Source organism: Nycticebus coucang, chromosome 14 (genome assembly GCF_027406575.1).
Source record: "Nycticebus coucang isolate mNycCou1 chromosome 14, mNycCou1.pri, whole genome shotgun sequence".
In the NCBI taxonomy this organism is placed as follows: domain Eukaryota; kingdom Metazoa; phylum Chordata; class Mammalia; order Primates; family Lorisidae; genus Nycticebus; species Nycticebus coucang.
The window spans coordinates 6153119-6168139 of record NC_069793.1 but is presented as its reverse complement, the minus strand read 5'-3'; the positions used below and the strand labels follow the sequence as shown (position 1 = coordinate 6168139).

General features: G+C 55.0%; 1 protein-coding gene across 11 annotated transcripts in view; it reads right to left on the bottom strand.

Moving 5' to 3' along the window:
• Positions 1-15021, bottom strand: part of ANO1 (anoctamin 1) — a 177276-nt gene that overhangs the window by 83807 nt on the left and 78448 nt on the right. For 8 of the 11 annotated variants that reach the window (XM_053560128.1, XM_053560129.1, XM_053560131.1 and 5 more), the window contains exon 2: positions 6350-6522. In XM_053560128.1, coding sequence (XP_053416103.1) covers positions 6350-6522 — 173 coding nt within the window. Of the gene's footprint in view, positions 1-6349; positions 6523-6684; positions 6801-6994; positions 7046-7248; positions 7375-15021 lie in introns of those variants that run through there. The other 3 variants (XM_053560132.1, XM_053560133.1, XM_053560137.1) reach the window with 3 other exon arrangements.

The following is a 15021-nucleotide window of genomic DNA, read 5'->3' as shown; positions in this document are numbered from 1 at the left end:
AACGACAGGACAGGGAAGACTCCAGCATCCTACATCTGGAGCCAACACCGTGCTTCTGCATGAAAGAGCCATTCTTCTCAATTTGCCAAGTGGGGGAAACTGAGGCTCATTCTGGTGAGCTGCCCAATTTGTGGTCTTGGGAGCCCAATTCCCACAGAATGACCCTAGGGCAGGGCTCTGGCTCAGGTGCTGGAGGATCAGGGAGAGTATAGCCTCAGCTCTGTTCCTGCTGCTCCGGGGCCAGCCTGGAGTGGGGGTTAAGCAGGGCAGCAGGTTCCCGCAGATGGGTAAGTTTGGGCAATGCAAGGCCACAGGCCTGTCATGGACAGACAGGCAGCAGGTAGGGCTGCTACAGTGTGAGGCAGTGGCTTCCCGGCAGGCCCTGCAGTTGGCCAGACCTGGCTCTGCCTCTGGGCTTGGCCTTGCTCCAGCTCTGAGGGCCAGGAGAGGTCCCCGACCCTCTGAGCCTCAAGGTCTGCCTCTGTCAAATGGGGAGGGTAACACAGGTGCCTCCCAGTGGCCAGGAGGATTACTGAGCTGATGATTGTCTCTGCTGAGCTCAGCAGAAGCCTGCCTGGAACATACCAGGAGGAACTCTCTGGATTCCAGGGCCAGTTGCCTGGGGACCATCCCTGTCACCCTGACCTCCACCAGTGCAGACGCTTGTTCTGCTCAGTATCTCGGGAGAACTGCAGGGGCCCAGGGATATGGCAGCTAAAGTGCTTTTCTCTCCTCACAACAGAGTGAGCAAAAGAGCTGGGCCTGAAGGCTGCCCTTGGATGACCCTGGCCCATGCTGGGGGAATGAACTGGCACAGACAGGAGACGGTCACACTGAGGTAGGCAGGTGTCTTGAGTGGGCAGAGGCACACCTGCCAGCATCTTGGGCATGCCAGACATTCACCTTCTCTACCAGGGGCTCATCCCTGTTCTCCACGTGGGGAACTGTGTCCTGTGAGGCTGAGTGGAGGCCTGTGGACGGGGTCCCTCATACCCTGCTGTATCACCTCCAGCTTCCTCTGCCCTCACCCAGGGCCTACGCAGCAGTCAGGCCATCCTCCCTGACAGGACACCCAGGTCCCTGGGCCTACGCGGCAGTCAGGCCATCCTCCCTGACAGGACATCCAGGTCCCTGGGCCTACGCGGCAGTCAGGCCATCCTCCCTGACAGGACACCCAGGTCCCTGGGCCTATGCGGCAGTCAGGCCATCCTCCCTGACAGGACACCCAGGTCCCTGCCTTGCACACGAGGAGCCCCTCCCTGCATGCATCCCCTCCCTGTTCTTCTTAGCCCTTCACCTGGTTTTCAGGCCATGGGGCAAATCGCCCACCCTCCCAGATCGAAAGGTGACTGACCACTCTGGGCCATGCACGTCTCCATGAGCTAGGACCGTCTCAAACCATCTACCTCTGCATTCTTAACACAGTGGTCCCAAAACCAGATGGCAGGACCCCCGAGGCCTGGCCTGGGACTTTCCCCTACATACCTCCAACTAGAACCTGGGAGAACTCAGCAACTGGGGGGCGGCCACAAACACCCCTAGGGGCAGGGATAAGGCTAATATTGGTGGGAAAACAAACTCGTAGAGAAAGGGAAGGAAATTCAACATGGTCCCACAAGCCAGAGATCAAGATTACCCTAGGGAGTGGCCAAGAATTCTCCACCTAGGTGAGAAAGGAAAGGTCACCAGGTTCAAGATGAACAACAGCATAGATGTATCCACTGGGGCCCTATCAAGGAATACACCTACTCTCAGAGGTCTAACAGTCTTCGGGAAAACAGAAATATCACCTAACTTCCCACACAAAGCAGAGGGAGAGGCACCATAGAACTTACCAGGAGTGGACACCCTCTCTGACCACCAGCTGCCACTCACCAGCCGAGTTACCCAGGCACAGAGCTGAGTCTCTTTGCCCCCTGATATCCCCTAAGACCTCCCTCATAGGGTTGCTGGAAGAATTAGACGTGTCAGTCTTTGTTGTAAAGAGTTTTCATCAGGACCTGGCATATACTTGTACACAGTGAGTCCGCGACAAGAGTTGCTCTACTTGAGAATGGAGATACATTCACAGGTAAAGAACTAGGGGAGGGACCATCTATAATCCCATGGTCAGAGTGGACCACAAGTGAAAGATGATGGCAGTGCCAAATACAGACTCTAAACACTCACAAAAGGAGCTGGGTGTGATGCTGGGACCAGCAGCAGGCAGCATAGGAGAGGGTTCCAGGGCCTGGCTCCACCATGGATTTCTTGTGAAACTGAGGTAAGTTGTGTGATCTGTACCGGCCTTACTTTTATAAAATGGGCACGAGCCTACCTGAGTAAGTGTAAGTGGTCAGCAACCTTTCAACAGAAAGTGTGGGCTCTCTTCTAACTCCACATGGTCTGGGAGGGTCCCACGGTCTGGAGAGCAGCACTGAGCTGGGCTTGGGGATAGCCAGACAGGTGGATGTGTAGTAAGGACAATGGAGGTCCCACTCCCACAGAGTGACTGCTTTTCTTGTTTAGAATAGGACAAAAAGGCCAAGATTTAAATTGCCGTGGGAGAGATGTGGGTTCAACCTTGTGCAGAACTTCCCAAGGCAAAGGCTCTGGAGAACTTCAGAATGTTCTCGCTTCTGTATTGGTAAGAAAAGAGAGGCGACCCCTTGTGCAACTTTGTTGAGGGTGAGGGATTTCTTTCTCTCTCTCTTTCTTTTTTTGAGACAGAGTCTCAATATGTCACCCTAGGTAGAGCTCACAGCAACCTTAAACTCTTGGGCTTAAGCGATTCTCTTGCATCAGCCTCCCAAGTAACTGGGACTACAGGTGCCCGCCACAATGCCTGGCTATTTTGTTGTTGTTGTTGCAGTTGTTATTGCTGTTTAGCTGGCCCAGGCCGGGTTCGAACCTGCCAGCCTGGGTGTATGTGCCTGGTGTCCTATCCCCTGAACTATGGGCGCTGCCTGATGAGGGATTTCTTATTCATCTGACGGTTGGCACCAAGTGTGTGCTTGTGGAAGGAAGGCATGCATGGATGAGTGACAGGGGCTTGGTCTTACATAATGTCACTGGTAGTGGCCATCAGATCCAGGGACACAGAAGCTGAGGCTCAGCCAGCCCAGCAACTTAAACATACCCCACCTCTCATACTCTGATCCTCAGTCTTCTCAGCTGTGAGAGGTCGACAAATCTTGATGTAGGTCACAGGATTCTGGTGGGCATAGAATGTGGGATGGAAGATCGGAAGTATTTGGAGTATTACACCCTGCCTATCTATGTATGTGGGAGAGGAAATGGTCCCGGAAGATAGGAAAATGGTAGGAGAGAAATGACTTCCTGAGGTCACACAGGAAAATGTCAGGGACAAAGGCCCTTCACAGCAGCCCTGTCCCAGGCACCACAAGCAGTGGGAGAGCAGCCTTCATCCGGTCCATACCTGCCTCTATCAGTGCCCACCCCAAACTCCTGGGAAAGGGCAGAAGAGTAGGAAGGAGCCCCGTGTCTATGGCTTGGATGCTGTCCTGGGACCTCTTATCTGGAGCTGAAGCACCTGGAACTGAATTCACACTTCTGAAGGAAATACCACAGAATTCCCTAGTGGTAGGGAATCCACTACCTTCACTTTCTCTGAAAATGGGGCAATGGAATCAGTGACCTGCAAAATTTCTTTCGGTTTTGGGACTCTTCAAATTATAGAACATCCGTTTTAAACTTTACTTTTATCTCCCCAATTTTTAAAATTAGGTTATTATAAATCAATTTGTGATTATTGGGCACACTCCACCATCTATGAGCAGATCATCTCCAAATGCAGATAAACAGGGAAGTGCTCTTATCTCCGCAGGTAGGCAGAGGTTAGAGAAGCAGGTATCTCTGCGATGTCTGAGCTTGTCTGGGACACACAGATCCCAGGCCACGGACACCCGCCAATTTGAAGGAAGGAAGTAGAAACACTCAAAGATTAACACAAATAGACTTAATGAAATAAATTGCATCCAACCTGGCCTCTGGCTTTTAGGTCATTTCTTCTTATACCTCATTGTAAAGAACAATGAAGTGATTTTCACCCTTCTACGTGGGGAGTGGTAGAGAGAGGAGAGGCCTGGCAGCCTGGGGGGACAGGCTTATTCTGTGGCTGATTTATGCTCCTATGTGGTCTGGGAACAGAGCAGGAACTTTTTGAATTGCAGCCCACACCCTCTGGCCTTCACAAGTACAGAGCCTTCTTGGGTGACTCAGGGCAATGACTGAGCAACAATTGCTGGCTGGAGCCCCGCGGGGATGCCCTGGGAGTGCTCCTGCCGTGCTGCCTGCCCGGCACTGACACAGCCAAGTTCTTTGCTGCTTGCACCCATCTGTGGCCATGTCACCAGCAGCATGCTTCTTTCTGTAGTCACAGTCCTCCATGCCCACAAGACAAAGTGCAAAGTAAAGAGTCCATGGCCTCTTCTGGACCAACGTTCCTCTTAATAAACTTTGCAGTCCCCTCCTGGGTTTGTGGGGGGCCAATGATTTCTGAGTCTGGATAAGCAATGGGTCTCTGAACTAAACTCCAAAGCTATTCATCAAGGCTCTCTTTGTTATTGTACATCTGATTCACTGCCATGTCTTACCCAGTCGACTTCCATTTCTGTGTCACATCGGCCACCACCATTATCTTGTGCCTCCTAACTGGTGTCCCATGTTCCCACTTTGGGCTTTCATATATGTGACTTCTTTGAAGACCTCATCCTTACCCCTTATGGGTATAACTAGCTCCCTCCCTAGAACGTCCATTCTTCCAGAAGCTTCCTGTTGCTAGCTAGCCTGTGTCTCAGACCCTTCCTCGCTGTCCTGGCAACTGGTGGGTAACTTGGAGCAGGTCATCTGTCCCTCCTGGCCTCCGTCTATTTACCCATAATAACAGCACCCACCCCATGTGTTGTGAGAGTTAACTGAGCTAAGACATAGCATTGGTCCAGCACTATGGGAATGTGTCTGTCACTGCTGGGAATGGGGGAACAGTCCACCCCAACTCTTTAAGTAAGCTCCAGACAGGCAGAGGCTTCCCTATCTCATTCTCTGTGGGTGACCAGGGACCAGCATAGTCTAGCTTATAGCTTTGTTGAAATCATGAGCCCTGAGCGTCTGGAGCCAATCCTATCTGTCCCAGCCATATCCCCTCCATCTCTGCCCCCCTAATTCTTTGCAAGCTCTGCTCCCTAGGAGCCCCTCACCGCCACCCAGAGCCCCCCACTGTGACCCAAGGAGTAGAAGGCCTGACCAAAGCCTAAGTCTCTGCCTTGCTTGGAACACTGGGCCCCAAAGTATGAACTTTGCCCCTGCTCCCTCCCACTTGTCTCTGGGCATACCCCCTCCAGGGCCCTCTGGCCAAGATGGTTAAGGCCATCCCTAAGGGGCTGAAGCTGGCCCGGTGCCTAGGGAGGAGCCTTGGGGGGTCAGTAGGGGAAGGAGGAAGGGAGGAGATTCTGTTCTTAGGTCCTAGAGAGCACTGCCTCCCTGACCCCCCCAAGAATGAGTGAGTTCACAGCACTATCTTCTTCAGACAAATTCTGTCCTTCAAACCAAACCCCTCCTGAGTGAATTCTACTCTCCCAACCTGGGGATCCCTATGACCGCTGGGTATGGTCCCAAGGAAAGTGGTGGGGTACCAGGGACCTTGGGATTGGGGATCCCAATCATGTGACTGGCTCCCTATCAGTGTCCCCACCCTGGCCACAACCTGAACCAGGCCTAGGTGCCCAGCAGAGGCAGGGGTCAGTGCAGAAAGCAATCTCGACTGCCAGGCGCCTGCCAGCTGCCCCAGGCATTGAGAGTTCCGGGCTGGGCCCAGCGCCCTGGGCACAACTCCTGCCCCTGGCAAGCGGTCCCCCATCCCAGAGGGTGCTGCCCAGTGATGCCCGGTGGGGCCTGGTGGCTACCACTTTCCTGGGGTGGCAACCAACTTGGCCTTAGCCCAAGATCCCCACCCTTCATTCCAGCCACCCCAACCGGCAGGCAGGTAAGCCTGGCCATGGGCCATTCCACCCACAGCCTCAGCCAGGCGCTGTCGCTCAGGCTCTGGACCCAGAGTGAAGCGGCTGGGAGCAGGGACGCCAACCTTGCCAGACCCGGACACTGCGTTTGTCAGGGTGGGTGACGCGCCCCGGACGCGCAGAGTGCCGGCTGAGCGCACACACTTGGCCCGCGCCAGCGCGCCCTTCCCGCGGCACACGTGCGCGGGTGGGCGCCTCCAACATCGCGCGGAGGGCGCGGCCCGCGCCCGGGAGTCCCGGGAGGCCCCGCCGCCGCCCAGCTCCCTCCCTCCCGGCGCGGCGCAGCGCAGGTGCGCGGCCCTCCCGCCCCGGTTGCGGGCGCCCGCACTCACCGTGCCCTCGGACGGCAGGTAGCCGATGTCCTCGATGGCGCAGATATTGACGATGTGGACGCTGCGGTCCTCGGCCGGGAGCGTCGAGTACTTCTCGTTGACCCTCATCGTGGCCGCCTGTGCGTGGGGACCGCCGGGCGGCGCGCCCTCCCCATCCACGGCCCCAGCGGCCTCTGCAAGCGGAGACGGCAGCGTTCGCGGCGCGCTCGCAGGGGGCCGGGCCTGTCCGCGCCGGGGCCCAGGGACGTGGCCGCCTCCCGCTCTCCCCGCCGCTCTCCGCCCGCCCGGCCCGCCTGGTGCGTGGTGAGGGGTGCGCCGGGTGCGCCCACCCTTACCGGGGCCGACTGCGCCGCTGGCGGCTGCTAGTCCCGCGGGCAGCTCCCGCGCCGGGCTGGGAACTTGGACGCTGCCTGACTTTCTTCTCCTTAAAGATATAAGCGCTCTCCGCCCGCTTATGGCAGGGGAGGCGGCCACGCGGGTCAGATTTTCCGTAGAAATTTAAACACAGGAAGAAAGGATTCCATTCCTGCGGGGCCCCCTCCAAGTTTTATTTTTAACCGGGGGAAAGTGCCCCTTTGGATTTATGAGGGTGGAAAGGGTTTTCATACGGGGAAGCGGGGGGAGGGGACTTCGAATAGCTTCTACCTTAAATAAAAGTCTCCAAGTGGCCACAATTCTGTTGTGGGTCACCTCTGCAGGGGAGAGAAACTTCAGAGACTGAAGTCAGGACGTTCTCCCTCCCCCTTGCCCCTCCACCCTGGCAAACTGCTGTCACTCCCTCTGTCCTCACCTCCTCCAGGCGGCCGTGCTGGCTCCTGCAGACCCGCCCCTCCAGCTGCCCTCCCTCCTGCAGGAGTATACCCCTGGGGAATCCTCTCTCTGGAGCCCACTGACGTTACCCTGGCGCCCGGTCGTGGAGCTCTCAGCCTTCTGTGACCACGTGCAGGTCCCCGACACACCATGTAAGGGTGTATCATCCTCTCATCTAAATCCACACCTGCCAGGGCAGGATGCCAGTTGTCACTCTGCAGAGGGAGACCTAGGCTTAGGAAGGCCAAGGAACAGTCCCTGTTTTCTGAGGCCAGCAAGGTTCCCACAGAGTTGCCTCCCCTGATTGCAGGGGGCTCTGCTGCCTCCCTGAGGGAGGGACCTGGCCTTTGAACTCATTCCAGGACCCTGCAGTCTCCTCCCCACCCCTACACATGGTAGGTCTTTAAGCCTCCATCTCTTCTGGAGGAGGAGGAGGCAGGCCCCCAGGGGACAGCCACACTCAGGTTTAGCCCCAGGGGCCATGCTGGCAGCCCTCCCCACATCCTGTCATCCTGATAGTTCTTCACGTGTGCAGGAGATGCTACCTCCTGCGGTGTGTCATCCTGAATTCTACCTCTCTGCCCAAAGAACCTTCCAGAACCTCTACTGCAGCACTTCCTCAACTCCATTCCATTTTACACTGCGTTGTCTGCCAGATTCATACAGGTGGCTCTCAATAATTGCTTGTCATGGCTCGGCGCCTGTAGCTCAGCAGCTAGGGCACCAGCCACATACACCGGAGCTGGCGGGTTCGAATCCAGCAGGGGCCTGCCAAACAGCAATGACAACTACAACCAAAAATAGCCAGGCATTGTGGCGGGCGCCTATAGTCTCAGCTGCTTGGGAGGCTGAGGCAAGAGAATTACTTGAGCCCAGGAGTTTGAAGTTGCTGTGAGCTAATGACACCACGGCACTCTACCGAGGGCGACGTAGTGAGAATCTGTCTCAAAATAATAATAATAATAATAATAATAGTAATTGCTCGTCAAATGGCCACTTAGGAACATTTAGGGTCTATAGAAGCAATCATGAAGTAATGGAAGTTGCCTTTCAAAGTCATGAGGTCATAGGCACACTGTGGTTCTGAGAATGTGTCTGGAGTCAAGAGGGGATGGGTAGGCAGACATGGGGGCGTCTGGTTCCAGTGCTGGCACTCTGTAGCCCTGCGGCTTCCTCAGCCTCAGAGCCTCCGTTAGGCTCAGCAATGGTGACTGCTGTTGTTAACACTGGCATCTGGTCACTGTCACCGTCTCCCCTTTCCTGGTGCCTTGTGAGACTCCCCCATTTAGGTACAAGCTTGTGAATTCCTTGAACTTGGAGAGGTGTAAGACGGTTACTCAGTCCTCAGGCTGGTGGTGCCAATGGTGCTGAGTGATCTTAAAGGACCTTTTGTCTGCACCTTGGACAGCATGAGTGGGTATGGAGAAGTGCCCAAGGCTGGCCCAATCCTCACTGCAAATAGTCGTTCATGGCCTTTGCCCCTAAAAGTTCAAGTTTTCAGGGCTGGAGAAGAATTCCATAGGCAGAAAGATCATGTAACTTTATCTTCTTATCCTTGTTGGTAAACAACTAGCATTGTGTTATCCTAATGCACTATCTTTATAAATTTATGTTCAAGTGGCAAGAAGACAGGGGTAACAACAGCAGCACAAGCATCTTTCAGAACTCGACAAGGTATAATTTGTGAAAAAATAGAGTAAAAAATGTAATTAGTCAATTCTGGATACACTGGTGTTCCCAAACATTGAGTTGACGCTTCTGACCTCCGAGGGCTCTAGGGCTGGGCTAGCACTTATGGCTTAGTGCTCAAATCCCTCTGGGGGCTGTCCAGTGTGTGTGTGTGTGGGGGGGGGCAACAATCTCTCAGGCACCCTACCTTCTCCTGGACGGACAGCACCCCCTGTAGCTTTACTGAAGAAAAATGGTATCTAACCTCTTGTTTCCGCAATTTATGCCTTAGCCAGGTTCAAGACATTTGGTTGCCTGTAAAATGCTAATGCTGCCTCTCCAGTAGATTCCCTTTTTTTTGGCTCCTGTCCCCGAATTCTGTTTCCTCTCACCTGCCCCTTTCCCCAAGTCTTTCTAGTGAACAGTGTAGAAATTCTTGGCTGGGGGGAGGGTCTTAGATCTTAGGATTTCAGGGATCAACAAAAAGTAAAAGCAATAGCCTCCCCAAAATAGAGAGGGAGAAGAGAATGTCTCTAAGTGAAGGTATCTCCTAAATCAAGACCAGTTTTTGGGGTCCCCTTTTGTTCTGCAGATGGTTCAGTCTGCCTGCTCACCTGTTCTCGGCCCCGCTGGGCTCCTGCAGGTCATTTTATTGGAATTCTTTCTCTCCATTCTGAGTCACTAATTGCATATATAGAGGCCCTCTCCATAAATGGTTAAACATTAATTTTTCATCTTCTACTTTTTGACTCAGTGAGTTTCATCATTAAAAATCCTAAAGGACAGATTTTTGTCAGCAGGATTAATTCCCCACTCATGAGATAGTTAAAAAAAAAAGTCTAATTATCCTAAATGGTATATTTTATTATAGGAAGTTCCGTGCTTCACAGCTCACCTGTTGCACCATGGAGATGCCCTTTACATTGTTTTGGGGCATGCACTGATGGACACCTGTGTCTTTGCTGACATTTTAACAGTCAGTGGGGGTGCATGCCTCGAGTGACAGAGTGTGCAGCAGCAGTGCTTTTGGGGAGGAACTTCCTTGTAAGAGGCTGAACAGGGAAGCCCTTTCCAACAGCATTGGGTGTTCATCCCTGTGCCCACTGCCTGGCCTCAGGGCACATGTCTGAGCATTCACCTGGCCATCTGGGCTTTACAAACCAAGCTTTACAAAGCAAGACAGAACAGGGTGCCCTGAATGGTAGGGATGCAGGGCCTGGTGATCAAGACTATGGACCCAAGCCAGGCACGGTGGCTCTCACCTGTAATCCTAGCACTCTGGGAACCTGAGGCAGATGGATTGCTTGAACTCAGGAGTTCCAGACCAGTAGGAGCAAAAGTGAGAGCCTATCTCTCCTAAAAATAGAAAAACTAGCCAGGCATTATGGCAGGAGCTTATAGTCCCAGCTACTCAGGAGGCTGAGGCAGAAGGATTGCTTAAGCCCAAGAGTTTGAGGTTGCCATGGACTATGATGATACCATGGCACTCTACCCAGGGGGACTGAGTGAGACTCTGTTTCAAAAAGAATAAAAAAAGACCATGCACCCAAACAGAACCCAGCTCCACTGGATGGACCCAGTGTGCCTCAGTTTCCCCTTTCATAAAATGAGATGATGAAGTGCCTTCCCTCCAGGCAGGAGTGAGGACTGTGGTGAGACTGGGTTAGAGGGTATTGTGGCAATGGCCTCTTTTCATATGGAGCTCTAAGCTGGGGTTCTCAATCTTAGGACCACCGACATTTGGGGCTGTGTCACTCCTGGGGGTCGAGGGCTGTCTTGGAGGATGTTTCACAACCCCCCTGGTGACCGCTACCCACAGGATGCCAGCAGCACCCTCTTATCCCACTTCAGTGCAATAACCAAAAATGTCTCCAGACATTGTGAAATGTCCTCTGAGGGGCAAAGTCCCCCCCACTTGAGAACCACTGCTCTCAGACTTGCCAAGAGTCTTCACCTGCACTCACAACAATGTAGGAGGCTGATCTATCACCCCACGTTTCACAGGTGAGCACTTCTGGAGAGGTGATGTACTTGGCTTAGGGTCAGGCAAGAGGGCAAACATGGCTTTTAGTTGAGGTCTCCTGACCACCCCAAACCAGGGCTCACTCCGTGAGTTCAACACAGGCACATATATATGTACACACTTGCACACTACACATTCAGGATTGGAGAGGTAGGAAGGAGGAAGGAGGTTTGGTTTGCCTTTACAAAATGAAAATACAGAGGTGCCCCAGGCTGTCACCGGTTGGTGGAGGTGTCACCGAGCCTGCTCCGCCCTCAGACTGGCTGTCCTTACACAGAGCAGCTTGCCGTGTAGAGATCTCTGCATTCAGAGGAGCCTAATAAGTGCTGTTGACTCACCACAGCCCTGGGAGAGGGAAGGAGCCTGGAAGAAGTGAGCAGCCATGACTCAGGGCCACTGCGAGTGCCAACGGCCACTGGTGCCTGCTCCCACAAAGGCTGCACCCCGTGGGCGGCCCGGGTGGGACAGAGAGGACACACAGGCATAGGAAATAGCCTGCTAGACTCAACTCGGGCTGTGATTATCACTAGGGAAGACGCGCCTGGGGAATTTATAACTGAGATACAGTGGGCGCAAGACTGGGCCCCGTCATTTCCTTCCTTCACATGAGGTCAGCGCCGCCGAGCAAGGGCTCGCCAGCTGCAGCGTGGCGGGAGACTCCAGGCACAGAAACAGCCAGCCCGAGCTCCTGAAGCTCAGCCAAAGCATGAAGTTCTGTCTGGGGGATTTTTTCCCCTCTAACAGAATCATGGATATTCCGTTTCCATAGGAGGGTTTTCAGATTCTTCATGTGTTTTATGAATCCAAGGACTGCCCCCTGAGAATTCCCAAGAACTTGACAAGCACGCCTGGGGCAGGTCACAGCCCAGCCAGGTCGCCTCCTCCCAGAAGTCTTTCTCGTCCAGCTCAGGTGGCTTAGCTCACCTCAGTTCTGCCCCCACGGACCCAGACGCTCAGGGCCCCTCTGTCCTGCCGCCCGCCTTTTCCAGCTTTATTTCTGCACCGTCCTTTTTTTGTTTTTTTTTTGGCCGGGGCTGGGTTTGAACCCGCCACCTCCAGCATATGGGACCGGCGCCCTACTCCTTGAGCCACAGGTGCGGCCCTGCACCGTCCTTTTCATCTTTGGCACATCGTAGGTTTTCCCCATGTATGTTTATGGAATGAGCAGTTGTATAGCGCTTACCAGGAGCTAAGCTCTTTCCAAACATGAACCCATGTCTGCCAGTGGGTTCACACATATGCCCCCAAGTGGGTCCTTTCTTTGGAGTGTGGCAAGAAGTACAGACCACAGCCCCAAACTGTTCCCTCCTCCCTGTGACTCTGTGGGAGTCACAGCATGAATTCTCAGGATGGTGAATGCCTTGGCATCAGAAGCCCCTCAGGCAGGACCCCACCTGGCCTCCCTGTCCAGGCAGACAGTGGAAACTCCGTGTCACAGCCAGGCTGACCCCCCTCCTCTCAAACAGAGAGCCACCCTGCACCACGGGCTTCACTCTTCTTTCTAGGGCTTGATCAAAGAAAAGAGCTTCAGACTGCCAGGCGAGTCCCCTTCACCAGTGCCCTCCTAGAGGATAAAGGACTTCCACCTGGTGCCTGCAGACCGCCTTTATCTGACCTTACAGTGCTCTGGAGAGATCTGTGATACCTGGACAATTCTGAGCTCCTCCTGTCCCCAGCTGTGTATTAGACCCTAGATCGGATGCAGCTTCTGATAGAGAAAGAGAAGTCATGGGCTCCTGCCCTGTGGTCTGAGGGGCTAAAGGTAACTCGAGGCCTCAAGACCACAGAACTGGCATGGAACTGGGTGGCCTGGCACCGTGGAGAGGGTGTACACTTCACCAGGACTGCTCCCCTCAAACCGCCTCCCTCCGTCTTCCCTCAGGCATGGGGGGACCCGAGTGCCGCAAACCTACCTCGCTCCCCAGGGCCGATGACCAGCGGAGCCCCTTAGTTTCCCTGAAGACCCATCTTTGGGGCCAGGTGATGGTCCCAACACCCCAGGCCCAGGCTCCCATGGCTCTCACTCTGCATAGTGTGATCTCAGAGGTCCTGGCTCCCCGCGGCTCTCACTTTTCACCGTGTGACGTCACAGGTCCTGGCTGCCCACTGCTCTCACTCTGCACTGTGTGACGTCACAGCCCTGGCTGCCCGCGGCTCTCACTCTGCACTGTGTGAATTCACAGCCCTGGCTGCCCGCGGCTCTCACTCTGCACTGTGTGACCTGACAGACCTGGCTCCCCGCGGCTCTCACTTATCACTGTGTGACCTCACAGGTCCTGGCTGCCCACGGCTCTCACTCTGCACTGTGTGACCTCACAGGTCCTGGCTGCCCACTGCTCTCACTCTGCACTGTGTGACCTCACAGCCCTGGCTGCCCGCGGCTCTGTCACTCTGCACTGTGTGACCTCACAGGTCCTGGCTGCCCGCGGCTCTCACTCTGCACTGTGTGACCTCACAGCCCTGGCTGCCCATGACTCTCACTCTGCACTGTGTGACCTCACAGACCTGGCTGCCTGCGGCTCTCACTCTGCACTGTGTGACCTCACAGACCTGGATGCCCGCGGCTCTCACTCTGCACTGTGTGACCTCACAGACCTGGCTGCCCGCGGCTCTCACTCTGCACTGTGTGACCTCACAGCCCTGGCTGCCCGCGGCTCTCACTCTGCACTGTGTGACCTCACAGACCTGGCTGCCCGCGGCTCTCACTCTGCACTGTGTGACGACACAGCCTTGGCTGCCCACGGCTCTCACTCTGCACTGTGTGACCTCACACCTGGCTGCCCACTGCTCTCACTCTGCACTGTGTGATCTCACAGGTCCTGGCTGCCCACGGCTCTCACTCTGCACTGTGTGACCTCACAGGTCCTGTTTGCCCGCGGCTCTCACTCTGCACTGTGTGACCTCACAGGTCCTGTTTGCCCGCGGCTCTCACTCTGCACTGTGTGACCTCACAGGTCTTGTTTGCCCGCGGCTCTCACTCTGCACTGTGTGATCTAACAGGTCCTGTTTGCCCGCGGCTCTGTCACTCTGCACTGTGTGACCTCACAGGTCCTGTTTGCCTGTGGCTCTCACTCTGCACTGTGTGACCTCACAGGTCCTGTTTGCCCGCGGCTCTGTCACTCTGCACTGTGTGACCTCACAGGTCCTGTTTGCCCGCGGCTCTCACTCGGCACTGTGTGACCTCACAGGTCCTGTTTGCCCGCGGCTCTCACTCTGCACTGTGTGACCTCACAGGTCCTGGCTGCCCGCGGCTCTGTCACTCTTCACTGTGTGATCTCACAGGTCCTGTTTGCCTGTGGCTCTCACTCTGCACTGTGTGACCTCACAGGTCCTGACTGCCCGTGGCTCTCACTCTGCACTGTGTGATCTCACAGGTCCTGTTTGCCTGTGGCTCTCACTCTGCACTGTGTGACCTCACAGGTCCTGTTTGCCCGCGGCTCTCACTCTGCACTGTGTGACCTCACAGGTCCTGTTTGCCCGCGGCTCTCACTCTGCACTGTGTGACCTCACAGGTCCTGATTGCCCGTGGCTCTCACTCTGCACTGTGTGACCTCACAGGTCCTGTTTGCCTGCGGCTCTCACTCTGCACTGTGTGATCTCACAGGTCCTGTTTGCCCGCGGCTCTCACTCTGCACTGTGTGACCTCACAGGTCCTGTTTGCCTGCGGCTCTGTCACTCTGCACTGTGTGATCTCACAGGTCCTGTTTGCCTGTGGCTCTCACTCTGCACCGTGTGACCTCACAGGTCCTGACTGCCCGCGGCTCTCACTCTGCACTGTGTGATCTCACAGTTCCTGTTTGCCTGCGGCTCTGTCACTCTGCACTGTGTGACCTCACAGGTCCTGTTTGTCCGCGGCTCTGTCACTCTGCACTGTGTGACCTCACAGGTCCTGTTTGCCCGCGGCTCTGTCACTCTGCACTGTGTGATCTCACAGGTCCTGTTTGCCTGTGGCTCTCACTCTGCACTGTGTGACCTCACAGGTCCTGTTTGCCCGCGGCTCTCTCACTCTGCACTGTGTGACCTCACAGGTCCTGACTGCCCGCGGCTCTCACTCTCCATTGTGAGATCTCACAGCCTCTTCTGAAGATCAAGGAAGCCAGAGCTCCCTGGACACACTTTGAGGCTTAGTCATCTTCACGGGGGATCCCAAGCTTTCCTGTGAGACCCAATG